This window comes from Megachile rotundata, chromosome 13 (assembly GCF_050947335.1).
Source record: "Megachile rotundata isolate GNS110a chromosome 13, iyMegRotu1, whole genome shotgun sequence".
In the NCBI taxonomy this organism is placed as follows: domain Eukaryota; kingdom Metazoa; phylum Arthropoda; class Insecta; order Hymenoptera; family Megachilidae; genus Megachile; species Megachile rotundata.
The window spans coordinates 5,441,132-5,462,101 of record NC_134995.1 but is presented as its reverse complement, the minus strand read 5'-3'; the positions used below and the strand labels follow the sequence as shown (position 1 = coordinate 5,462,101).

The following is a 20,970-nucleotide window of genomic DNA, read 5'->3' as shown; positions in this document are numbered from 1 at the left end:
TTCATTAAATACTTATTCTTCTATGTACATTTAACGAATTGTTAAAAAGTAACAAACATTAATATATGCAATTTTTATACTTTCAATGACAGAATATTTATCAATAGAATAAGGTTTATTGTCAAACTTTAAAATTCAAGTATATTTTCTACAAACTCATAAACTTTGTAAACTTATTTTACCTTCTTGACTTATGGTATCAAGTTACAAATTTCAGTTCAAATCTACCTTAAATCTAGCATTATATTAATTTTTTCAATAATTACAATTTGCGACATTAAAGATTGAAATGATAGATCCAAAGAGCTAAATAATAGCTCGACGATTGCAAAATTCAATTAAAGTCAAGTTAGTATAATAAAAAGTATCTATTCATCCCTAAACTCCCCTACCGTGTCGCACTCGTGACGCACTCCACAATTAAACGCAACAATCTCAACTGATTTTTTCATCAAATTCAAATTTTTACTTTAATTCCAATTTTTATCTGTTCGATGAAAAGCTAAATGCAAAACATACCTAACAACTATGAAGACAAAACATACAACTTTTCATCTTAATATCGCAGCAATAATTAGATTCTGTCTGACGCAACTGTCGAAAAAGTTGTAGATTAAGGTGAAAATGTGATCATCGAAATCGTTCATTTCGGAACCGCCATTTCGGAACCGCCAAATGATACGTCATGATGAGACATTAATCGCAGAAAATTGTTACGTTGAGCACGCAATTAGTTCAGGAGATATGGAGGGTCAAAGTGGGCGCATTCTATTAACGCCCCAAACCATGCGCTTCGAGCTACGAATTTCATACCAGCATGATAGGTTCAGACTTAATACCCAGGGGGTTCTAGGGTCGCTGATTACGAATCTGAAGATAGAAATTCAAAATGGCGGATCCAATATGGTGATCGATCACGATCATATGAATTCTTTATGAAACTGTACTCAAACTGGACTCATATCCCCTCATTTTGTTTATTTACTGATAATTATATATTCGTTACAAGTTTCAGAATTGAGTGTATGGACAGTTGAGAATTTATCTAATTTTTTTGGAGAAAATATGACAATCTAGAGAGAAACCTCGATTTTTGATTTGTAAGGAAAAGACGTGAGTTTTGATTTTCAGGGAACAAGTTGTTGATTTTTCGGGATTGTTGAGGATTTGAAAAGAAGATGAGGAATTTGGGGATTTAGAGATTTTGGAAGCTATCGGTGTGAAAAAATAGGGATATGATGGTCTAGGAATTTGTGGGTCTAGGGATTTTGGACTCTAGGAGTTCGAGGATCTTGGGACCTTGGAATTTGAGAATTTGGAAATTTGGGAATTTGGGAACTTGGGAATTTGAGAATTTGGGAATTTGGGAATTTGGGAATTTGGGAATTTGAGAATTTGGGAATTTGAGAATTTTGAAATTTTGGAATTTGAAAATTTGGAAACTTAGGAATTTGGAAATTTAGGAATTTGGGAATTTGGGAATTTGAGAATTTGGGAATTTGGGAATTTTGGAATTTGGGAATTTGAGAATTTGGGAATTTGGAAATTTGAGAATTTGGGAATTTGGGAATTTGGGAATTTGGGAATTTGGGAATTTGGGAATTTGAGAATTTGGGAATTTTGGAATTTGAAAATTTGGAAACTTAGGAATTTGGAAATTTAGGAATTTGGGAATTTGGGAATTTGGGAATTTGGGAATTTGGGAATTTGGGAATTTGGGAATTTGAGAATTTGGGAATTTGAGAATTTGAAAATTTGGAAACTTAGGAATTTGGAAATTTAAGAATTTAGGAATTGGAGAATTTGGGAATTTGGAAATTTAGGAATTTGGAAACTTGGGAATTTGGGAATTTGGGAATTTGGGAATTTTGAAATTTAGGAATTTAGAAACTTGGGAATTTAGGAATTTGGGAATTTGGGAATTTCAACATTGAAAAACTTGAAAGATCTGATTTATTCCACAGATGCGTCAAACCTAACTACCCATTCAAAGCTACAATACGCAAATAAAGAAAGTTAAAGTACCATATTCATTTTGTATTTAGCAATCCTTAATGCAAAATAAAGATCTGTAAACCTAAACCAAAAATTCAAGTACTAAAAATATGAAAAAGGTATTATCACACAACTGCTAGTGCGTCACAAGTGTTTTTTCCAGTGTTACTAAGGGGTGAATGTGAATGTAGAATACATTTCTAAACATTCACGCTTCTCGGTTATACTTAACATTTACAGGGTGTGGCCTAACGGGTACAATCGAGAGGAGGTAATACTACATGTAAAAATAAGTCGTAAAAGAGAGTAACATTTCTTCGTTTATCGCTTCATTTTTGAAAGAATCAAGTTCGAAAATTCTATCCAGTACGTGTGCATTATACCATCTTTAGGTTTGAATATATTTATAAATAAAAAATGTTAATGTTAATATTATTTATTGCGACCAATAGTTCTGGTACTGGTATTATGATAAGCAATAAGTGTTCGTATACTTGTTTTAGGATTATTAGCAACGGTATTAAGAACTTCTGTTTCTAAAGTTAGAGATCTTCTATTGCTACCAGACTTATGGTAATTGTGAAAAAACCATACTTAATTAATCTTTACTCTACCCTGTGCATCACTCTCCTGTCCGGATAGCGACGATTTGGAAATTGTTGCCTATATTCAGCCGCTGCTGTTGCATTTCCATGACAAGCTCCAAAGCTTTTATCATACCGACATATTCGCGGTTGCTATAAGTAGACATTGACATAGCTTGTCTGATCAAAACAGAATAAAAGTAGAAGAAAGCCGTACAATTGAAGAAAAGATGTAAACATTAGAAACGTCAGTATTAGAATGCAAAAGGGAACTTGTAGCAAACAATGACTTGGAGAGACAGTCCAATGCACGCGTGGATAGAATTTTCAAATTCGAATTTCTCGAAAACGAAGCGTTAAACGAAAAAATGTTATTCTTGTTTTTAGACTTATTTTAACATGGAGAATCTCCCCCTGATCCGTCCGACCATACCCTGTAAAGATATAAATAAAAATAATCGCTCACCCATTTCGTCGATAATTGGTGCCATCCTGAGGGTGACTCCGACCAAGAGCAAAGACATTGCGAGAAGAAGGCAAGCGGTCGCGACGATCGTCCATCGAGCACGTGGAGGAAGTTCTTCAGGATCAACCAGCTCTTCTTGAGGAACTGCAGTGACCACTTTACGCCGTTTCCGTTTCCGCTTTCTGCGGGGTCGATGATACTTCTCCCGATGTGCTGCGATCTTCTCGGGACCGCTCAAGGTTTCCTCTTCTTCCAACTCGTCCGCTATGTTCAACGCCACATACTCATCATCGTCGTAATGGATCTTTCTGCGAACATAAACATAAATTGTAACTAATGGGTCTACTAGGTATTTCACGTGAATTCGAATGTGTACTTATAATTTTGACCTACTGTATGGGTAGATCAAAAACGAGATATAGAGATTTTAACAAAGTGAAAGTACAAATTACGTAGGTCATTATATAAACGCTCAAAACTGTTAGTCAAATTAAAAGTATGTTTACGTGATTTTCCTTTGCAATTTTATATAATTTTATTCAGTTTATGTTAAAGAAAAAAAGATCGTGTATTAAAAGCACTGGATAAATTAGAAAATTCTTGGAGAGCAATACAGTAATTAATCTTTAATAAATCCTGAAACGGATGCACTTAACGAAGGACTTACGACCTAAGGGAACTCTGCACTTTAGCGAAGTTTCGTTAATGACTATATATATCAAACCTCTACCCACTGCCCTAACCGATATTCGTCACCTAACCTCGACGTCAAAAGTAGTAATTATCGGTCTAATTATTGTTCGATAATGTTGATCGATCATAATTTGTTCGAACTAAAGGTTCTAATTACAGTTATAAGGTATCTGATTTCGACTTTGATTTTCGACGTAATTGAGGAATTCATTTACCTTAGTAATTCAATAAAAATTTAAAAAAACTAGCAAGTTATAATTGGTAACGAATGATATTGTTCTGTATACAAATTTTTATACAAAATTATATTTGACACATTGATACTTCAAAAATATTATATTGAATTAATACAACAATGAAATCATCTCCTTTTCTTCCAGATTAATAACTAATATCTTTCACTTTCAGCATTAACAATTCAGAAATAACGGAATGCAAATACTAACAGGTAAAATGGAGGGTCTAAATAAAAATAATTAAAAACAAAATCCAACTTTGGCACAAGTGGCTTGATCCAGATATGTGTCAGGCGAAGATAAAACGTTCAACTGACGCATTCATAATATAGGTCATGTTATAATTCTCAAGTATTTCTGTACAACACTAAACTAAACAAAGAAGGAAAGATATATGCATTCTTTTGCATCACGAAAAAATTTTCAATAGTATTACAGTATATTGCGCATTGCGGCAGTTACAATTAAATTTCACATTTACATGTAAAATTAAATTCAGCAAAATTTACATCATTATACAACTGTAAGCTCAAGGGTTACACGTTAATATTTGATACTAAGATTATACTGATAATATAGTAATAATAATTATATTAAAAATTATATTAATAATACATGTTAAAAGATTTCTTGAAACTTTAGTCAATTTAGTTCTTTGAAATGTTAGTTTGCTGCTTTAAAATGTAAATTGTCAATTAAAAATTTATCTTAAAAAATGTAAATTAGCGTCTAGAAATGTGGACTAGATATGAGAAAAATCCCATATTTTCCCGCTGGATTATCGCAACTAAAGCCCATGTCGCAAGAAAATATCAAGTTTCCAATATATTCAAATCATTTTCATTTTAAAATCGTAAAATCTCATTTTAATAATTTCGACTGAAATTAAGCTTACTATTTTCGGAATTACTATTACTCTTAACTTAACTATTACAAAAGTTATAAGAATTGTGAAGAAATATTAAAAAATTTCCAAGTTGTTAATGGTATGACAGAGCGAGGAGTAACGTTGATGGACAAATTTAATAAATATTTAACTAACAATAAAGATAAATTGCAATATTCATGAAAAGTAGTGCGACAATACTAAAATGAATATCCATCACGCAATAAGAATGATTACTTCTCAGAAAAACTCAAGGACTTAAATTAAATAGACAAAAGTGTATTTAAATTATAAATTCGAGAGAATACCCACAATTGGTTAATATACAAGACATCTATTGACAAATAAATAGCTTTCAAAAAATAAGAAGGTAGTTAAAAAATTTAATCTTAAATTTTATTTTGAAAATTTCTAAATTACTTCGATCGATTTTTTAAATTCAAATTTTTGAGCTTAACTGTGAGAGGGTTTTTTACGCTATACTAACTTCTTAGACGGCGAGGGCAAAAAGGATTTTATTGAGCCATCCTGATATACACATAAGAATACTAAATACATTAAACGTATTTGTATACTGATGCTATATTAAGGAAACGTAATAACATAATGCTTTGAAGAAATAGTTAGAATGACTACAATAAAAGTTAACGATTGTATTTCAGAATAAAGAAACTGAAACGAGTAATTCACAAGTAGAAAATCTATGATAAAAGTACAATCGTGTGTGCTCGAAATTGCAGCGTCATTATGCATAATGCATCGTTAAGTCGATCAAAGAAGGAGGTACAATGATTCTCGTGACAATTGCGTAGCTAGAAGTCATGGAGTGTCTTTACTCCAATACATAAAACCACGTAATTTTCGTACGGTACTCAACAGCTACCCATAAGTAGTACAATCCAATATCAAGTCAGACTGTATTGATGCACGTAAAATGGCCATTATTCTGTTTGTATTTAACCTCAACAAAGAAGCGCATAAAGAAGGCAATAAAGTCAAACTACACAGTGTTCTTCTTTGTTTTCTACAGTACCCGAATAAATTTATTTAGGACGAACAACAATAATACATTTCAACGACTCTCTTTCATTCAAACACATAAATGTATAGAATGAAATATAAATATTTCACTGAGAATTTTTTTCGGAGCAGTTTTCTTAGAGATATGAAAGAGTCGTACTCCTTGCAGATACAATTATTTCATTTATATTGGTAGTTAATATTAGTGCTAATGATGAAGACAATTAAGTTTTATGAAAACATTCAAATATTTTCAAATTTCCGAACTTTTAAAATGAACTGTAAAATTTTCTAATTTAATAGTTTTGTAAATTCTAAGTTTCTAAATTTTTAAATTTTAAAACTCTTAAATTTCTAGTTTCCTAATTCCCCCATTTCCTGTTTTCTCAATTTCTCAATTTCCAAATTTCCCAGTTTCCCAGTTTCCCAGTTTCCCAGTTTTCCAGTTTCCCAGTTTCCCAATTTCCCAGTGTCCCAATTTCCCAACTTTCCCATTTTCCAATTTCCCAACATATCAATTGCCCGATTTCTCAATTTTTCAATTTTCCAAATTCACAATTTCCCAATTTCCCGATTTCCTAATTTCCCAAATTTCCAACATTCCAATTGCCTAATTTCCCATTCTCTCAATTTCCAAATTTCTCAATTTTCCAGTTTCCCAGTTTCCCAACTTCCCCATTTCCCAATTTCCCAACATACCAATTGCCCGATTTCTCAATTTCTCAATTTTCCAAATTCACAATTTCCCAATTTCCCAAATTTCCAACATTCCAATTGCCTAATTTCTCATTCTCTCAATTTCCAAATTTCCCCATTTTCCAGTTTCTCAATTTCCCAACATACCAATTGCCCGATTTCTCAATTTCTCCATTTCCCAATTTCTTAATTTTCCAAATTCACAATTTCCCAATTTCCCGATTTCCTAATTTCCTAATTTCCCAAATTTCCAACATTCCAATTGCCTAATTTCCCATTCTCTCAATTTCCAAATTTCCCAATTTTCCAATTCCCAATCCCCAATCCCCAAATTTTCCAATTTATCAGTTTACTAATTTCCGAACCCCCCAATCTTGCAATTTTCTAATTTTCCAATTTCTCAATTTCCCAATTCCCAATTCCCAAATTCCAAAATTCCAAAATTTCTAAACTCCCAAAATTCTCAATTTCTCAAATTTCTCAAATTTTTCAAATTCTCAATTTCCCAATTTTTCAATTTCTAAACGCCTAATCTCCAAATTTCGATTTCATGAAGTTAATAAATCCGCATATTCTCGAAACCGCAAAACTCCAAATCTCCATACTTCCAAGTTCACTTCTCTGTTCTTTGCTACCTCAAAGACGCAAAACGAATTTATGCAACAAAAATGACGAAAAAGTGAATGCTTAGAAGCGCGATCACGTTTCTCCGTGATCATTTACGACGACCCACGTTTCATTATACATCCGAACAGGCTTTGTTCAGCAGACGATTCTAGTATGAAACCGTATTGGATGAACATCTAACGAAGAGACCAGCGACGTGCAACCACGCACTGGGGTGACCCAGTTTCACGGTATATTGCACTTACAGGAGAATAGAGTTCCTTTCTTTGCAAACACGCCCGCGAGTGTCTCTCCGTCATCGCACGAAAATACAACGTGGAAAGGCGGGCTTGTGGAAAGCGGAAATGAGCGACACGCACTGTGAAAGTTAATTCTGTTTAATGAAACCGTTCGTCCGATGCCGGTTTAGACTATCGACGATTAACCCTTCCGAGAGTAAATTATCCTTTCATAATAGCGAGTAGTAGTGGAAGCAATGTACAGTCCACATCGGATTAGGATTATTTTTCAGCATCTTACGCGTTCTCCGTAAAATAAGGCCTGTTCAAATTGTAATGATATACTAGGTACCATGATTACTACTGTACATAACATTAACACATGTTAATATCTTTGGTCACAGCTTTCGACATGCGCTGTATACATCATATGCTTCATATCTTCATTATTTTCCCAAATATCTGAATTCTTTTCAACTCAGATGATGCGGTTGGAGAGTTGTGAACTAGTCTTTTGAGCCTAACGTAAACGCTTCGACGGCCCTTAATCGCTCATTACACAATTTATTATCACGATAGTAACAAATTGCTATGTATATATCGTTATCAATGTATTTAGTAATAATTTGCATGACCTAAGAATTTTCCATATATGACATAATTATAGCCATAAAAGTGAAATTTTCGTACCTGGTCCTCATTTGATGGCCAAGGACTATTTTTAACCGACTTCGAAAAAGGAGGAGGTTACTCGATTCGATCAGTATATTTTTTTTTTTCTATGTATGTTCGCCGATTACGCCTAACTGGGTGGACCGATCGGAACGAAACCTTTTGCATCGGGTAGGCTCTGACTCTCCATTGGTACCATTATCAAAAAATTTTTCATTTTTTAATTGCAAAGTATTGTTATTGCAAAAAAACCGGCAACTTTTTTCTTTTTGTATGTATGTTCGCCGATTACGCCGAACTGGGTGGACCGATCGGAACGAAATCTTTTGCATCTGGTGGGTTCTGACTCCCCATTGGTAGCATTATCAAAAATCGTTGACTGCACTATCGTTGTAATAGAGTAACTGTAATAATATATTAATGTATTCAACTTTTCAAATTTCTATATTTCTTTATTTCGACATCTGTAAATTTCCACATACTTCAACTACCATCTTTCCACATTTCTAAATTGGAAAATATGAAAATTGCAAAGCTTTTTGAAACCTTGAAAATTAAAAAATTCCTATATTTCCAAATTTCTTTATTTCGACATTTGTAAATTTCCACATATTTCAACTTAGTAATAATTTGCGTGATCTAAAAATTTTCTGTATATGACATAATTATGGCTATGAAAGTGAAATTTTTGTATGTCGTCCTAATTCGATGGCTGGGGACTGCGTCGCAGTGTCAACACTATTGACGATTAAACAACGAGTGGAATCGTTACCATTCTCAGTAAATACATGGACTGTATCTAAGAATTTCGAACTAGAGTTTATTTCGCTATGTACTGGATGACTCGAGAGTGCCGAAAAATTTTGTTTTATAAAAACTCGGAGTGAGCGTGCAATTTTTGTGACATTCATGAGGGCAGTAGTTTTCAATTTTTTATTGGTTTAGCTGAAATTCATGTAGGGAAAATGCAAACAGCGTGTGAAGTCTAGGTTTTCTTCATAATGATCGTAGCTAGTAATAAAACTAAGCATTACCTCGACACAAGTAGAGAACTGCAAGTAGAAGACTTTACTGCTAAGGTGATGGGTTCTGACAACCAGACGTAACTAACAATAAATCAAAAAGTACTCAGTAAAACGTAATGACTCATTACTGCTAGGGTTTGATTGAAACCCAAGAAGTGACACTACAAATGTAAAGAAACGAAAAACCCTTAAACTATTATATAACTAAAAACTTGTAGTGAGATCTGAATCTCTGGAATGTATATACAAAGACCTAATAGTTATAATCTATATAGATTCTGATTGGTCCGTGTTTTTCGTTAATAATTCAAAAACAAAGCTTCAAACTCCATTTTTGCAAAGGGGAATCTTGCTTAGAATCACGTCAGCAACCCTCCATTTTAGAGACTTACACTAATTGTGAGACAGCCTGTATAATCAAGGATCGCCAAGTGCAAAATGTGTCTAACATTTTCACCTTCTTTATTCCTATTAACATTGTACATTAAGTTTGGTTCGAATGAAGCAATTGCCTTGAAAATTCTAGGTTATGGGTTAGCAATAAAAGTGTAATACTAATCGTACCATCAATTCCGCTAATTTATCGCTCACCACATAATTTATCACGATAGTAAAAATTAATTCTCTGTTATATAATATATAATTCTTTTTTAATCAAGAAACGGAGTTGAGTCACATTAATAAGTGGTCATGTTCAGCATCAGCACAGGATGTTGGAAAATTACTACAAATTATTATAAATAAAATTGTAGTACGTAACAAATGCAAATGATGCGCCAAGAAATTATTTGCCACCATGTGTTGCTAAATTGTACATTTTGAAAACAGTTGTTTCGAGAAGGACAAGTGTAAACATACGAGGTGTGACACAAAAGTAACGAGACTAGGTCTGTAGCTTGAAAAAACAATGGAATTGGCCGCAATTGTTTTTATGGCATCATTCCACATACCTCCTCTATCTATATTGCCAATTTCGATTGAATCGGTCATACCATTTGGAAGTATTGCGTTATTTAGTGAACACGTGCAACTGCATTCTGCCGGAAAAATGTCTAATGTAAAAACCGAACTGCGAATAAATATCAAGTTTCTTGTAAAATTTGTTGAACTCTTTTGTAATATGTGATGAGACATGGATTTTTACCTATGACCCAGAAAGTAAGCGCCAGTCAATGGAGTGGAAGTCTCCAAGATCCCCAAAACCCAAAAAAGCACGCATGTTAAAATCAAAATTCGACATTAATGGAATTGTAATGACTGAGTGGTTTCCCAGTGGTCAGACTGTTAACTAACACTATTACATTGAACTACTAAAAAGACTTCGTGAAAAAATTAGGAAAAAAAGGCCACAGTTGTGAAGCGATGGATGGCTGTTGCACCAGGACAATGCGCCCGCTCACACGGCACTGTCTGCCAAGTAGTTTCTGACCAGTAAAAATATTACTGTGATGGGGCATCCTCCTTATTCACCTGATTTGGCTCCATGCGATTTCTTTTTATTTCCTAAAGTTAAATTTTGCTTAATGGGAACCCATTTCACCTCAGTTAAAGAGGTTCAGGCAGAAACGGAGAATCTCCTGAAGAGACTTCCAAAAACCTCGTTCCAGAACTGTTACCAGCAATGGCAGCACTGAATGCAAAAGTGTGTGAATGCTGAAGGGGGCTACTTTGAAGGTGATAATGTCACAGAGAACTGATTCTGCAGGTACAATGATTTATTGGACTAGTCTCGTTACTTTTGTGTCGTACCTCGTACATGCCATCATACGGCTCTAATTGGTCAGAATAGAAAAATGGACGCGTCACAGTGTTTTCGGTAGTAGTATTGACTCGAACGGTTTTAATTGTACCGTAAATTAATTTATCGATTCAAATACTACAGTTTCAAGGAAATTTATCGATATTGAGTAATAACTCTACTTTCATCTAGTATTCCCAACTTTTAGTCCCAACTTTCGCGAGAAAGTTACGTGTCTCGCTACACTGTTATCTATGAAATTCAGACTAGCATGTTCAGAAAAGTTTTTGAAATATGACTTCGTATACTCCTAAGTGTGAATTATTTAACGTCTTTTGATTTTCACGCTGTGTTTCCAACGATGATAAACGTTCTTTTAGTTAAAATCTCCTTAATGTTCTTTTAATAGCACTTTTTTGTCGCGTTGTAATTGACATACGGAGTGTTCAAGTTTTTACAAAAAATAGAAATGTTCAAAAATATATTAACGTATATTTAAAAAATTGGAAAAATATATTAACATAAGATTTAAATGCTTTATTAAAGAATTATAACTTCAATTAGAAATGCTTTGTTTTTTAATACATTTAATTAATTTACGTCCAGGTGCATACAATTTTACCGGTATGTTCCATAAATAACAGTGATGAAAATTGTTATATAAGTAAGGTTTATATAATTGTTATATAACATTAAATATTAGATTGAAAATTTCTACAAAATTTATTCAATTCTCTCAAAGAAAATGTACACTCGTGTAATCAATATTATGAATATATCTTAATAATTAATATCTGCTCCGTCTTAAATTTTTATAGCTCTTCAACGATTTCCTATATTATGTATTAATTTTAATATTTCTCCATGTTATTACAAATCATCAGAAATTGTTCTCTTCAATTCATTTCTTTGCCTGAAATTTCATACTTCGGTAACTTCCTTTTCATTTCTCCCCATACATATTCAGTAAGTTTGACGTCAGAACTTCGCAAGGGTGATATCAGTAGAAATGAGGAGTTATGTAGAATTTTCACGCAACCGTTTTTCTTATAACTGATAAATATGCAGAAAAAATTGATTCTCCATATTTGCAACGTTTTTTGAGAAATGGAAAATTCTTAAAATAAAATATTTCACATTTACGAAAACACTACAAACGTAACTTGTAGTGCTAATAAGCGACGCAAGATTTTTAACATACCGACAAAATAAAAAATGAAAACTTTAAATTAATACACTTATTGATAAAGTTGTGCTGTACATTTAATATAATTTTTCTGTACAAGAACTGTTGAATCTCACGAATTTTTGTATAGCCTTGAAAATTTTTAAATACATATTTATGTGTAATAAATATTTGTTTATGGTTGAAATATTGAAACCATGCTCGATATTTCACTTTGTAAGTCGCTTACATTTTCTGGTAATGTATCGGAAACGATGCCTTTAAGAACCCTCTGTAATAAGAAATCAGATGCAATAAATCGTGAGGCACTGGAGGCTAATCCATAAGCTTTGTGTGTTTCGGTCCATTTATTCCGAAACGTCCTGTTTGGCAAATTTGGTAAATTGCTTGCGAAGAAACACAATAAAAGACGATAGTATTTTAAGCAATATTTACGAACTTTAGATATACAATTTTTTATATGTAAAAATTTACATTTGCAAAGTGAGAAATATCGATTTGCTTCCTTTTCCGATCTTTGGATTTTTCAATTCGTATAATTCAACTTAGAAATTCGAAAATGTTGAAGTTTGAGAAGCTTTTGATCGAATTTTTGGTAACAGTTCGTTAAAAAATATAAAATTGTATAATTTACAAAATAATCAAATATAAGGTGTCAGTGTTTTTTAATACAATTAACTTAATCAGTTAAGTGTTATAGTTGACGACTATAGCCGTCAAGGAGATCTGGCAGAATTTTATGTCATGACGACTATATCCGTTACTGCGTAAAATTTTGTTACAATCTGATATTTAAATTGTAATTTTGGCGAAAACTAAATTATATTCATAAATTGTAATATGTTTAAAATGTTTAGAGGTCAACGCGAAATGAAATAAACAAATAAAAAGTGTAAATAATTTGAGATGAATTCATAAATTCTTGAGAGCTAACTCGTCATCGCTTGATTATCACGACACACACTGGTGCGCGCTTTGCAAAAAGATCGCCACAGTTAACTGGTTAATACTCATTAATACCATTATGTACTACCAAAATTAGCAGTTTAATAGTCGTTAATACTGTTGGGTAGAGAAAAGCGAACTGCATAAAACGGCGCATTGAAAATATATGATTTAAAAAACGAGCTTACATTCACATCTTCTCTAAATCACAAGAATACAATCACTCAAATAATTTCTCAAAATCACGTAACTTTTGTCTCAAACATTTTTGTATCAAACTTTTAAATATATTTGGGTCGATGACACCCTGTACATTCACACTAACCGTGTGAAATGCTGAAAAACAGTGGTACTAATTCAGTATCCAGGGGCTGTGCATTAATTAAAATTACACCCAAAGTTCAATTGTACTGAGTTATATTGCAAGTGTACCGTGTGTCACAAATGTTTCGCGATATTCTTCGATAAAGGGTTAAGAATGTTTACGTGCACTATAAAGTATTTCTAAAAGTAGTGAAAATTTTGCTATTAATCGTATTCGATTTTAAAAGAATTAATGAAGCAACACAATTGTACTATTTTATCGAAAAAAAAAGTGCACTCGGTTTTCCAGATAACATCAGTGTTTAGGAACGAGGTCAATTGATCTGCATCAGAAAGGTAGAAGTATATCGTTTATTCGACTCCGTGAACGCTTGATTAAACGCTCATTATAATTCACCCCCCGTGAAACCGCGGAAATGATCAGCAAACGATGAAATTTATTTATTATTCTCGTCAATTTGTCCTTTACCTTCAGTTGGAATACTGGGAAAAAAATGGCTGGTTTTACAACGTTATCTTAAAATTCCTATTTAGTAGGATTTGATAGGCCGAAATCCCAAATGTAATGGTGTTACATTTTTTGTTCAGTATTGATGTAATGACTTTTGCAGTGATAACTAAGAAATAATATAATGAATTTGATTTTTTTTTATTTACTTAAGAATAAAATAATTCTGTTTCAGACAGAATGAGGATTTTTACCGAAATTTTACTTGCTTGATATTTAATTGCATATAGTGTTTGTTCAGAGCAGTAATATTTATTAAGTAAATATGTGGTTCAACTGTTGTTAATATATATTGTTATATTATATTATTTTTAACGAATAATATTAAATCGCATATTTTAATATATTTCTAATAACATGACTGTCCTATTTATGCCAAGAAATAATTTTTAATATAATCTTATTGTATTTAAGATAACAAAATACTATAATAGTAATTCAATAATGAGGTATTTCAATTATATTTGTTGAGATAATTTTTATGTTATAGTTTCGTGAAATAATCATGGAGAAGTAACTAACATTGAGGGACCATAAAAAATTGACTATCAAATTTAATTCTGAACTCGCGTTTAAAAGTGATGCAGATGAAATGAAAAATGATTCTATCATACATTTATTACCTGAACGCAAGTGGAAATAAATGGATTAATATTCTTGCAAGATAAAAAAACTGATTTGTCAATGTCAAATGATTAATAATAAGAACCGTTTTTGCGAAGAGTAACACTTTTTCTATTTTCTGCGTCAGTAGACCTTTCTGATACAACAGACAGCGAAATATTTCGCACAAGAATATTAAATGGCTTGAAAATGTTTTACGTCTGCTAATAAGTAGAGAACATTAAATAAAATACGTTAAAATAAGTTGAAGAGCAACAATTGTAAGATAAATTTCAACGTCGTTGACCTTGTGTAACGCAAACTCTAACACGTTGAATTATACATACTCGGTAACTAAAGCAGTATTTCATATGATTAACTATGCTTAGTAATAAAAACTATTGTAAAGTATGGGGTTTATTTAATTTTATTTTGATGAAAGGCAGCGTAATATGGCAATAATTTTTTAAAATTCTGCTCCTCCGTCATTTTCTCATCACATACTTTGATAAATAATTCTACGTTGTAAGATATGTGGATACCAAGAGCTCTTAAGGTCATTATTATTAAATATGAAAGGTCGCTTGCAGTTATTATTCTTCAGTTTCTTTACGCTTCTTATCTCATACAATGTTACATTTAAACCAGTGGAATCGATCTTCGAGCATTCGATAATAAAGCGAAATAGAGTGAAACAATCAAACAGATAAACTTCGAGAAACATTAGAACTTCAAAGTTTATGGCGGAAATAAAACATGTAGCGCTGTACAACTAGTATTTTACCATATAGTACGTTTAGGCCCATTTTGTTAGGTCTTACAATTAGAATATAATTATCATAGCCAGGGGATTATACCTCGAACTAAGTTTTCTATCCATTCAATAATGTACCGTTTTTAGTTTCTCCGCACACTTTTGTATACCTTCAAATCAATAGGTTCTTTACCCGTAACAGCAATGACACCTAAATAGTCGTTACATTCTATCGAGTACTTTTAGTTTATTACTATTACATCTGGTTATCAGAATCCTTGATCTTAGCAGTGGAGTCTTTTATTTGCAGTTTTCTGTTCAGGTCGAAGTATTGCTTGATTTTATTACTTGATCTTATCACTTGTTCAAGAAAATACCTACCACATACGTTTCTCGACTTCCATTTCCATCCAATTTTGTGTAGCCAATAGAAATCTGTTTCCCTCATCCTTATTCGAGAAAATTATACACATCGAGCCTTCTTTCTTGAAAAATTAAAACTTCGAACCTCAACAACCTTAGTAATAACTCATGCTTTAACGTAGTCTCCAACTTGGAGTGGTCATTCGAGTAAAGAATATAGTTTTTGTCTAATATATTAGATACATCATAGTTCGCGATTATTCGTTATCAAATGGTGTCAATCATTTCTCTTCCAAGTCAAGGGAAAATAATATTTGTAGAATCTTGACCACGTCATGCATTATCGCATTTTATACATGCAAATATAATATATAATACATGACCGTAGATTCCTGTTTTCGTATAAATTGAAGAAAATGGAAAGGATATAATTCAGCAACATATTAAAGAATTGAGACACTACAGTTGGAAGTGATAGTACCAGCAGAACTATTTAACGAGCAAGAATGGCGTTACAATTTCCTGTCAGTAGTGTATTATTGGTATTCATATTTCTCTTCCTCATATATTCAACTGGCGGTGAATTAAATAAAATAATATGCCAAGGTACATACAATTGTTTTAGTTTTATCGCCTTCATTGAACACTAGGGTAATTACCTAGCGTTTCTCGAATTATTCGTGGAGGCACAAATGTAAAGCTAAGATTACCCATACCGTATCAAATTATAGTTACTTACAAACCCTTAATTTTTGTAAACAAGTAATTAGTTTAATATCTTTTATTGCTTTAAATACTGATTTAATGCGATTTATATATTTTGCTGCCACGTTTATCGGTCATCGCACGAATTTAATTCGGTTAAATAATTAAATACTAAAGACAGCGAGATAGCTCCGAATATCGTTGAAAATTGTATTGATAATGCAAAATAGCAAACTGAAGCATTGTATTAAATAAGCATTCGATCCCATATTTTCTATCATATTTGTCTGCGAAGTACTTTCTCGTATCGAGTGTCGATATCACAATTTATAATATAACATTGAGTGAACTTACAATTGAGCTGTACTTTGAGAAAAGTAGCAGGCACTTCGGTGCAACTGCGGATATTCGCAGGAATCGCTGAGAGTCTCACGAGCCCTTTCAAAGTTTATCAATGCGAGATCTTGATCACCATCCATCCCGAAAAGCTCTAAACGTGAATCAAGACCAGCCTGAACGTCCTGGACAACACCTTGAATGATGTTCGGGTTTTTTGAGTATTTGCGCTTCTTTCTTGGACGTCGTGGGCTTTCGGATGCTCTTCGTCTTCCTTTACCTGTAATTTTATAAACACTGATTATTTCACCACCATTTAAAGCACAATATTAATATATTTAACACGTTGACTATTATATTAGATAGTATTCCTGTTTTTAACAAATCTTACTAAATATTCTCCTAATATTTTGTTACATGTATTATTCATAGTTTCAAATAGTTAATACGAATATTTCCAATTGGGTTAGTAGATAAATTCTTAATATTATAGATGGCAGATTCATATGAAAGATTAAGCGTTACCTATATGTGGGTGATGTGGCAGTCAAGATGTTAAACACGTTTAAACGAATACATATACAGTATTTACGAGTAGTATTAAAGACGGTTAATATATCATACGTAAATATGATACGATGAGGATGAATCAGATAAATGCAATAAAATATGTAGTTGATTGCTTTCTTCTTTGGTTTTATATTTTGTGTTTATGTATGTGTGTTGTGTCACGCGGTAATAAATAGGTAGAAAGTTTAATACTAATTTAAGAGTGATTAAAGGTAGGACAAGTTTTGACATTCTGAAGGCATATTAGAGTACATTCATCCTGTGTAATTGGTTTATTTTTCACTGAATTATATCTGCAATTTATACGTATTGAATTATGTTGAAAGGATATTTTTCGTGATTAAAAATCTTAGAACAGGCTTTCCCTACATTTTGAGGTTTAAATTTCTAAATTTTTAAATTACTAAATCACCAAAGCTCCGAATTCCCAAATACCCAAATTCTCAAATTCCCAAATTACTAAATTTTCACATTCCCAAGTTTCCAAATTCCCAAATTCTCAAGTTCTCAAATTACTAAATTCCCAAATTCCCAAATATCCAAATTCTCAAATTCCCAAATCACTAAATTCCTAAATTCCTAAATTACTAAATTTCCACATTCCCAAGGTTCCAAATTCCCAAATTCCCAAATTCCCAAATTCTCAAGTTCTCAAATTACTAAATTCCCAAATTCCCAAATTCCCAAATATCCAAATTCTCAAATTCCCAAATCACTAAATTCCTAAATTACTAAATTCCCAAATTCCCAAATTCCCAAATTCCCAAATTCCCAAATTCCCAAATTCCCAAATTCCCAAATTCCCAAGTTCTCAAATTTTCAAATTCCCAAATTCCCAAAATAATAAATCCCCGAATTTCTAATTTTAAGTTCCCATTTTCTCAGTATCTCAAATTACCGAATTACCAAATTGAATTTCCAAATTTCCAAAATTCTAAATTTTGGAATCTCCAAAATAAAGAAACTTAATATTCTCTGTATCTCACGTCTCATCATTACATGCATTTAATCCGCTAATCACAGCTCGTTTGTTTTCCAAATAGCATATTTTGAATTAAGAAAACGTACAATAATCTTGCTGCTTGACTTGTAACTTGGCTAGTCACATTGGCACTTGTTCAAAATAAGAATATCCAATAATTATGCATCCAACTATTCTAAAATCATCAACCCTTAATGGTCACACTTCCACAGAATAATCCCTGGAATTATAGATAAGATGAAGTGGGGTAAGTTCGTAAACGGGGCAAGTGCGTTAGAGGCTATTTTTATTACAATATGAGCGAAATTTCTCCATTTAGTATGTTTGTTTTCTTGTTTTGTTTCACTATATTCCCTTTTATATTTCAGCTAAGAGTACTTGTTTGCAGTATAGAGTACTTGCATAATGCAGTAAAAAGCATTTTATAGCAGATTTGTTAATAATTCTGCTCTTGCCACATTGCACATGAAATAAAGTTTCAAAATATTTAACTTAAAGTTACACTCTTACCCCATTTTCAGGGAAAGTGCAAAGTAGTTGACATTTTAAACAATGTCCTATCAAAATTAAAATGTAGAAGGAAAATTAAGGTCCTAGTAGTAATTGTGCAAAGCGTTCGATATCGACAGCGTTAAGTATTTACATAGCAGACTGAAAATACTTACGTTTAAATACCAACTTTACAAAAACCAGTCTGCGCTTACCCCACTTCACCTTAAATCATCTAATTCTCATTTTAAAAACTGAAATGTTTAATTAAATTGCATAAACATCTCGTTCGTTCTTGCGCTCTACTATTCGCGAAAAAAACACACCCATTAGTTCTACTATTTATTTGAGTAAAAGTAGATCTACGATTCTTGTTCTTTGAATAAACACTCGTGTACAAATAGTATCTACACACGCGAGTCAATACTTTAAGCAATTTAACTTTCAGAGCATTATTTATCGGTTGCACGTAACAGTAATGGTTGTCGTGCTTAGGTTGATATTACCTTCGGTAGTTCCTCTGCCATTTTTCTTTTGCTACTGATACCATATATTACGTTGTTACATAATAAATGTTCAATTTCGAAACAGTGGGGTCCCAACGCTATTTGATAATAAAGTAGTGCAATATACATCAATTTGAAACTCTTAAATAGCTGTATAATCACTTCATAAATATTTTTTGTTCGAAATGTAATAATTTGGCGGGAAAGAATTATTATGTATTTATACTAATTTTATATTAAATTTAACTAATGCACTTTTGTTGGAAGTTCAATATTTCTTAGTCTAATTGATTTGTCATGTTTATATCAAAAATACCTTTTCTATTGAAATGACAACGTTACTTTCTTCTGGGAGGTTTTTCATTTAAGAACATTACAATAAATACTTGAAATATTTATCTTCAAATTCTAGACGCTTATTAATGCGTTTAATAAAAGATTTGCGAGCAGATGGTACTTCTTCTTTTCTCAATTGCATCATAATGTGCATAGAAATGTTTATCGAGCTGTAGGTCAACATAAAAATATTGGAACCTCAAAATGCAGGGCAAACATAGTTCTGTGAAATGCTGTACTAATTTCGTGAAGTAGCAAACGAAACGTTTGAATTGGAAACTGCAACGATTATACTCTGGAATAATTACAATTATAACATTCCGTTCTATATAAGTACGTCTGTTTTCACAGCTGCATTTAACATGTTAATCATGGAACATTAGTTGCACGAACTGCAAAATTATTCGTAGAATGTGTAACAGTATTTGGTAGAAGTTACGCATGGAAAAATTTACTAGAAAATTATACAACGCTAGAAAAATTAACTTTATCAGATAATGTACCAATTTTCTGAAAGTAGTAATTTGTAATCGAAGGATCCCAAATTTCCATATTCCCAAATTCCCATATTCCCAAATTCCCAAATTTCCAAATTCTTAAATTTCCAAATTTCCAAATTTCTAAATTCCCAAATTTCCATATTCTCAAATTTCCAAATTTCCATATTCTCAAATTTCCAAATTCCCAAATTTCCAAATTTCCAAATTCCCAAATTCCCAAATTCCTAAATTCCCAAATTCCCAAATTTCCAAATTCTTAAATTTCCAAATTTCCAAATTTCCAAATTCCCAAATTCCCAAATTCCCAAATTCCCAAATTCCTAAATTCCCAAATTCCCAAATTTCCATATTTTCAAATTTCCAAATTCCCAAATTTCCAAATTCCTAAATTCCTAAATTCCTAAATTCCTAAATTCCCAAATTCTTAAATTCCTAAATTCCAAAATTTCAAAATTCCCAAGTAATTTACAATAAAACGATGACTGTTTTTGTATTCATTTAGTATTTCCTTCAAATGATAGTGTGTTTTTTTGTTAAATAACACATTGTGATACAAAAACCGCCTGTTTAATATTACATTATGTTCATCGTCTACATTCCATGTGAGTTACAGAAGGTAATATTAATTGCATAACAATTTAGAATTGCAGAATCAGAAGACGAACATAATAAAATTGAACAGAGTTTATTGGTAATTTTATACACCAAAAAAATGAGGAGTTTACGGATATTTTTTTATAGAAAGGTGGATCTATAAAATATGGTCCCCAGTTTCAGTGGCCTTGATCTTCACATATGTAAAGGTCAATTTACATATGTAAAGATCAATTAACCAACAAAACATAATAACTTGTCCATCGATCATTGTCTATCAAATTATTGAAAACTTATTTCAATTTGAATCAAAAATAAAATATTTGACTATATTTGACAAAAATAAAATATTGATTTTGATAAAAAAACACTGCAATATTTTGTAAAAACCTTTTCTTAATAAACCTCCCATT

The 20,970-nt window shown here is 32.0% G+C and overlaps 1 protein-coding gene across 1 annotated transcript in view; it reads right to left on the bottom strand.

Annotated features, from left to right (window-relative positions):
* The window catches only part of LOC100879218 (uncharacterized), an 85,481-nt gene that overhangs the window by 53,186 nt on the left and 11,325 nt on the right, over nucleotides 1-20,970 (bottom strand). The window contains exons 2-3 of the mRNA XM_076538541.1: nucleotides 16,599-16,860; nucleotides 3,046-3,353 (exon numbers count right to left, since the gene is read on the bottom strand). Coding sequence (XP_076394656.1) covers nucleotides 3,046-3,353; nucleotides 16,599-16,860 — 570 coding nt within the window. The remainder of the gene's footprint in view (nucleotides 1-3,045; nucleotides 3,354-16,598; nucleotides 16,861-20,970) is intronic.